At 40.0% G+C, this 7536-nt stretch overlaps 1 protein-coding gene across 1 annotated transcript in view; it reads left to right on the top strand.

Moving 5' to 3' along the window:
- The first annotated feature begins 511 nt into the window (after nucleotides 1–511).
- The window catches only part of LOC118563820, a 7974-nt gene continuing 949 nt past the window's right edge, over nucleotides 512–7536 (top strand). The window contains exons 1-2 of the mRNA XM_036139746.1: nucleotides 512–569; nucleotides 6106–6906. Coding sequence (XP_035995639.1) covers nucleotides 6276–6906 — 631 coding nt within the window. The 5' untranslated portion in view covers nucleotides 512–569; nucleotides 6106–6275. The remainder of the gene's footprint in view (nucleotides 570–6105; nucleotides 6907–7536) is intronic.

Genomic DNA, 7536 nt, shown 5'->3' with positions numbered 1-7536 from the left:
ATTTATTCTTGTTTCAGTTTTGCCCGAGTTTAAATTTGGTGAGTAAGTGGTATATGTATATATTTAAATGAAATTAGTAGAATAAAATACAATGAACTCATTATTTATAGTCATGACTGCAGTAGAGAGATTGCAATGCATGTTATGTAACATTTATTTATCTGAAAGAAATTGACAACTTTTTTATAAAAAGAGCCTGTTACACAGTCAACTGAATGTTTTAGTGTAAACAGTAGTGTGAGATATATTGAATTAAGACGTCCCTCCCTTCATGGGACAAATGTGTAATAGGGATTAATTACCTGTCACATTATTTGCCAAGGTAAAAATATAGTTGTAAATAAGTAATTTCAGTCATTAAAAAAAAAAAAAAAACTACTTCACATACAGTGCATACAAGTGTTTACAATTTAGGATTTTGGTCATTGCATTTTTTCTGGGCACCTGACTTTTTTCACGTCCGCACTCGTGTTGAGAACGTCACGTGGAACCTTCTTCTCCAGCCTTAGTTGCACGCCGAGGACTTTCACGCGGACGGACTGGAATGACATAATGGTAAACAGAGTAAGGTGAGTCTGATTTATCTTCACCGGCTGGAGCATGGCGGCTGTTTCGCTTGCAGACACTAAAGCATCGCTCCACTAAACCTCTGTGGTTGTGTCCAGAGTCAGTGAAACATTGTCTGAGACGTTAAAAGACCATCGAGCCGTGATGGAGAGCGGCTAACGTTAGCTGTTAGCGCCTATTAGCAAAGGATAAACAGGCCCAATTGGACCCGGTTTGCCTGTCAAATATGAGATTAATGAAACGACTTATTGTGTTAATGGGTGGTAGCTGTAAAAACACCCGTCTTTGGAACATAGTAAATTATTAAAACCATATAAAAAGCTGACCATGACTTTAATTCGGTCGGTACAAAGATGCTGAATGTTAATGGACTCGGAGGCAAACCGCTGTGTAGGACAAGTTGATAAAAGCTGCTGATTGATGAGCTCTGACAGCTACTAGCATTACGCTGAGGGGGGAAACTCTTGTGTAAATATAAAAATGTTTTAATTTTTTTAAATACAATTTTTTACAGTTTCGTTCTAGCTCGGGTTCGGGTTTAACATAAAAGAAAATTGACCCGATCTGTATTTTATTTTGCTGAGAATAAGTAAATTGCATGTGTAATGTAAACATAAGGTGATTTGTATCGGATGTGTGTATTTGATAATTTTTATACATGATTCATTTTATGAGTTTTTATTCATAAATGAAATGCAGCTTTCTTCTGATCCAACATTATTTGTAAAACGGAAACAAACTGGTAAATGTTCGTGTAATGTATACTATGGTGTGGTTGTGGTTACGCTTTCACAAAACTTATAAAAGTTAATTTAATATTACAGAGAACTCTTGAAAAGGCAGTATATTGGTGTCCTGAATTCAAGCTCTGCATATCAGTAATGGAGTCTGACTGCTGTAGAGGCCCTCGCTTGATACAGATGAAGATGCTAAAAGTCACAGAGCCCGATAGAAGCATCTTTATTTCTTTGGATATCTTCACCACAATGTAAATTTTTAAAAAAATATGGCAATCCTATTCCTTTCTGATATTTGGGAGCCTAAGTTCTATTAAGTCTAGAAGAGGGATGCAAAGTATCAATTAATATACTTTAATCGAAAGTTGATTAATCTTATTGTTCGACTAACAATTAATTGATAAGCTCATGTATCAAGAGGGTCTTTCCATAAGCACTATTTTTCTTTTATTAATACTAATATATACCAACACGAATATATTTTTTAACAGTTTATTGTGCCTTCTGCATTAAACACTGACTGAATAAAAAAATTGCGATTCCTTTCTCTCATATATTATTGAACTTAGACATTAATAAAATATAGCAAAACAAAACAGTAACCTATTGGGTTACTGATTAGAAACAAGATAAATAGAATAAAATATGTGACACACTTTTAATCCTGATGAAGTCCTTCACCATCAGCCGTGCTTATTGGCATCATGTCACATTTTTTCCCCTCATTGCCCTCTGCTTTTCTGCCATCACATCATCGCCTAGCAAATCTGTCATTTTTAGCTGAGAAGTTGACGCTACTCTGCCATGCAGCATGGCTGAATGGTGCTATTTAGGTGGTAACTTAAGGAACTTGTTTAGTGTTTATATTAAAAACAGAAATGCATTTTGCATCGTTGTCTTCATTAAATAGTGTCAATAATCCCACACCAGACTCTGGGCCATTTCACATTGCTCTTCCGGCATGTCTGCACCATGATTAATTCTCTAATTACTATCGTGTTCTGGCAGCGCCGCCCTCTTCTGGACTGCGGCCACACTGCAACAGTGGGAAAAAGATGTCTAAGTAGGCACCATCAGTTAACCGCGTGGACACGTTTTAATCCAATAAACCATTATTTAGCACTTAATTGTAAGTCAATTGTTTGTTTGCATCCCCAGTCCGGGATTTGTTGGGGAATAGTGTGGAAGCAACATAAATTAGCAGGTTGATCCCTTCAGAGTGTCCCCTCGGAAAATCTCACAGAAAGTAAGACATGGTGTAAAAAATACCCTCCATTATTTGCTGTGGGAGGCCTGGAAGGAACTTCCCTTTCGTCCCATTAGTATTATAACCTTGAATGTATTTGCAATATTTATTAGGGCGTTGAAGGCAGGATAAGCATAGCTTAAGTCAGCACAAGTCATCGGTTAAAGTGTTCCCTGAATGAGACGCAGCCCCCTCCAACCTACAGCTGCAACAGAAGCGGGTCTCTTACTCGTGATTATATAGATGCTTATTTTGGAGCCCAAATAAGTTCAAAAACGAGCCCAAAAAGACACAAAAATTGTTTAAAAAAAAATACAGTGGAGATGCAACCCGTTTGTTAGGATAGTAAGAACATGTGGATTTATTCTGAACAGACTAAATATTAAAGTTGGGAGCTTATATGGTGCTTCTTTAGCGGACTGAAATAAAGGCCTATTTCACAGTTTAGAAGAATGGAGGCTGCATTTCTTCACCTTAAATACTTTGTACAAACCTAAATATGATAGTAAGTGAACACCTTTAAAGCTTTAGGTAAATTGGAATAACATAATGCAGTCTAAGGTGAGACCCACATACAGTCTCCCTTAAAATGGCTAAAATTACACACTCATACCAAATCAGGTTCTTTGGGGCCTCCAGAAATGGACTGGACGAACTTGGAAATGCTTTGAGCGACCAAGAGGTCTCTCACTGTCTGGAAAATAGTCTACAAGTGGAAGACACTGAGAACAACTACCAACATGGCCAGGTCTGGTCGGTCAAGACGGTTCACCCACAGAGGCCAGACTAATGTTTGCCTGAGAAGAACAGGGAGAAAAACCAAGGACATAAAACCAGTTACAGCATTTCAATAGAGATCATGGATTGGATAAACTGGATTATTTACTGCACATGTTGCTTTATGAAACCTTAAGTTTCTCCAAAATGTTGTTAAATGTTTGTCTTGTTCTCATTGACCAAATATCACACATTGTCTTTGAGAGCTGTGACCCGCCACAGCTAAAGTAGGAACAAGTAGGCAGAGCACAAACGGAGAAAAACGTGAAAAACCTTCAATTTCTGAGAAAATAGTGATTTTTGTTTTATTGGAAAACATGCTTGTTGAAGTTATGAGGAAACCCCTCGTTGCTTTAAATGCCCATTTTGTTGTATGCAAAGTAATTCAAATCATCAGCTTTTGTTAACACCCCCCTGGCTGATTAAAGGCTGATAAAGAACCTTTGTTTTCGCACTAATCTTCTTTACATAGTGCCAATATTCAAATGGTCATATCATCTTCAATTCTTTGTTGTTTTGTACATGTTTTGTCTCTGTGGAAAGCTTAGAGTCCACTCTTTCAGAACCTGTAAATGAGTCAAAACGGGGAGACTTGTTCCTGTTTTTGCTGTAGCCAGAGCATGTCGTAGCCATGCTGGTCAAAAGCTGCCTTTACATTTCGCCACACCACTCCAACAACTGGTGACAAATGTTATCCCACTCGTGGGCATCTGTGAATCATTTCTGGTCCGTTTCAAGACGGCGAGAACTCTGACGGCACTGCGTTAGTCATCAAGAAGCAGCTCCTTAGAAATTTCCCACGGGGGAAAAAAAGCAAAAACCCACCTGAGTAGTTGTGTCCAAACTGTTGATCGGTAAAAATAGCAAAAGTAGTTACTGGAGCAAAAAAGTAAATAAAGCAGTGTATTTCGTATGAGATTTACTTGTAATATTTATATGGGCAGAAATAATATTTTCTGTAGCAGTGAGCTGGTAGGGTGGTTTTGGCAGTCGGTGTGTTTGCTTGTGATTCATCTCGAGTTCAGGAGGAAGTTCAGTGAGCAGCTGATGAACTCAGAGCTGAGTCTGCAGGCACATGGTGTCATTCTAAATATGGTGGGTGTCAAACATTAATGCAAACCGGACAACACAAAGCATTTGCTCCAAGGTATGTGATTAAGCCACAAAGGTTTTTAAAGTCAACAAATAGTGATAATTGATATTGGTGGCGTTTTATAACCTTCTCATCCTCACACAACCACATTTAAACTGCTTCCAAATACCTTTAAAGAGTTGATGATCAAAAGTGACAGAAATGGGGCCTGAAATCTGGGGAACCCTGCCGTTCTTTCAATAACGCTATACATCTAATCAATAACGTTTTAAATCTAAAGGGACTTCCAGATCTCTTTCCTTCAGAAATGACGCTACCGTGGTCGTTGGTGTTAAACCTTCCATGTTTAGTTTAGTCTGGAGAGGATAGAAACAAAAACATATATCCAATAAAATATCCTGCGAGGGCTTTCGGCTTTATAATTTTAGCCAAAGACAGGATACCACTGATATAAAGAGATAATTACATTATTTCGATTAAAAAAATTTATATGAAAAAATTGGTCTTTAAACTGGGAAACTAATAGCAAAAACAACTGCTAATAAAGTGAGTGTCAGCAATATAAAGCTAGATGTTGCCGCTCTTAATTAGGGCCCAAAGTAGCGTAGTGGACTAGTGGGCAATGTGTTGATCCATATGAAAAATTTAGATTTGAAAAAAACTGGTTCAAAGATTCAAGTCAAGCATTGGGCTGCCACGTAATCGGATTCAGCTTTTTAAGTTTTGATTATGAATATTTTTGTTACGCTCTGAGCACAATACAATAATATAGAAACACTGCAGACAGCTGATTGGTCAGTTAGTCGTCTTTGTGCAGGAATTAAAGCATGTTTGCAGTGGCATACGTTCAATTTTTTCATGAAATTCCTTAAACCCCTAGCACACAATGTTTGTGTGCTAGGGGTTTAAGGAATTTTGAATCTCTGGATTAGGGTTCTTTTTTGTTGCAGTTCATATTCTGGTGTTTGGGTACAATGGTAGACATGTCATTTTAGGTCTTTTGTGTGTCTGTGTTTGTGTGGTGGTGGTGGTGGGGGGTCCTAAAATAAGAAACAGGTCTAAATCCTTGGGGCTTCAAATTGGTAAATAAGAAAATAAAAAATATTGTAGCATCCACAAAACCCCTTTAAAAAGTCCCCTTTGTGTCAATCTGATTAATTCTCTTGGATGATTTGTGCCTATTGGGACCACCAGACATTGCTGTCCAGTGACGTAATGTGCATTAAATAATTAATATATGTAGCAGAAGAAAAATCAATAGGAGCACAAATGACACGGCGTATATAAACGGTATATGGAGGGAGGAGGATGAGAAAGGATGAGCAACGTCAGGCAGATGGATTGAAACCCCACCCAGGCCTGATTCCCCGCCGCTCAGTCCGCTGATAAGCAGCTGAGGAGGAAGTGGAGCATTGTTTCACTGGGGCATATATGGCAGAATGATCAACTCTATTCAGCTTATCGAGGTACTGTTTGTGTGTTTGAAGTCGCGTCTTCTTTTATTTCTTATCTGATGTTTGCCTCGGCAAACTCCTGGTTTAAACGAGCAGAGTCGGCTTAAGCAAGAAGTGCTTTTGTTACATAAAAAAAAAATGAATCACAGTTTTATTACGTTCAGTGCTGTTCTTGGTTTTGATCTTGTCCTGACTTCCTCTTTTTCTCTTCTCCTTTTTTTTTTTGTACAGCAAAGACCCAGACAGCCTCAGTCGGCATATCTCAGAAACACCTGACAACGAAAGGAGTTGTTCCTTCGAGATTTCAGTGTCCGGATAGACAGAAACAATTTAGCCATCCTGAAAATGGTTCTTTTCTTCCTTGCTCCGAATGTCCAGAAGATTCAGATTTGTCCACGTAAATGCTAGTTTTGCTCGGTGGTCATGATCGCAGAAAACTTGTGCCGGTCCTGGAAAACTGTACTGTGATAAGCTTTGCCGCTCAGGGGATCGCCCGTCCTGTCACAGCCATGGAGGGTCTTGAGCAGCTTGACGTGGTGGGTGATATAAGCCCAGCTCTGGAGGCAACGGAGGACTTCATCCACTGCATGGATCGGATCCAGGGTCAAGGCCCAAGCCTCGCTCAAACAAGCAGCCGCCAGCCTGTGAGGCAGCCTAAGCAGCTGCAGGAAGTGTCGAGCGCGGCTCTGGGGAAGCTGAGCTCCAGCGGCGTGTGGAATCTGCTGGCCGGAGAGCAGCCGGAGGTGGGGCCCCTCGGCCTGGCCTGGGCCGACAACTTCAGCGTGCTGGACCTGGGGATGGGCTTGAGGCACGGCAAGAGAAGCCGAGCGCGCTCCACCAATGACTTGGTGGCGCACATCCAGGAGTGCGCCAACAACGCTGGAAACTCCTCGTCCAAGTCGGTGTTTAGGAAAGGGCACAATCGGTCCAGGTCTGACGTCAACTACCGTCCGTCTGCGTACACGGAAACGGGCCTGCCCACCGTGGACTGCAACACGCTGAAGAACATGATCCTCAACCAGCAGCAGGACGGTGAGTGCATAACTCTCTTTCATTTAATTAAACTGATGAAGTAAAAGAGATCACAAAACAGATTGAAGGTTCCTACTTTACTGATCATGTAGTCTATAGCTATAACATTTCTGATAATCTACAGTATTCCTAATTCTTTGTTTATGATTACATTTCAAAAATACTATACTAGATTTTTGTGCTCTAATTTCCTTTGGTTGGATAAAATTAGATTTTTTTGTTTCTTTTTATCAAATATTATCTTTCAGGTAAAGCCACTTTTGCCCCTGGTCTGTGGCCCCATGTGTGCTCGGTACTTTATCTGCATTTTTCTTAACCAGGCTGGTTTTGTAGTTTGTGCTTTCACTGGTCACCGTAAACTTAGCAGTAGTTCTACAGTGTTTTGGAAGCAGATATTTCTGACCTTTTTATTCACCTCATCCCAAAACAAGACTATTACGTAGTGTCAGGAGTACAAAAACAGAAAAGACGCAGAAATGGATGTCACGGGAGTTCCTTTCCCAATGTTAGCAACCTGCTACATGCATGCTGTGAGTTCCAGCTACATGTTCAGTAGTTCTCTGGGCCATTTAAAAGAAGAGGCTGAAAAAGGCAGATACTCGCTGCTCTTGGCGACAAAGGAGGGGACAT

Source organism: Fundulus heteroclitus, chromosome 7, assembly GCF_011125445.2.
Source record: "Fundulus heteroclitus isolate FHET01 chromosome 7, MU-UCD_Fhet_4.1, whole genome shotgun sequence".
Taxonomy (NCBI): Eukaryota; Metazoa; Chordata; class Actinopteri; order Cyprinodontiformes; family Fundulidae; genus Fundulus; species Fundulus heteroclitus.
This window is presented reverse-complemented; position numbering and strand designations above follow the sequence as displayed.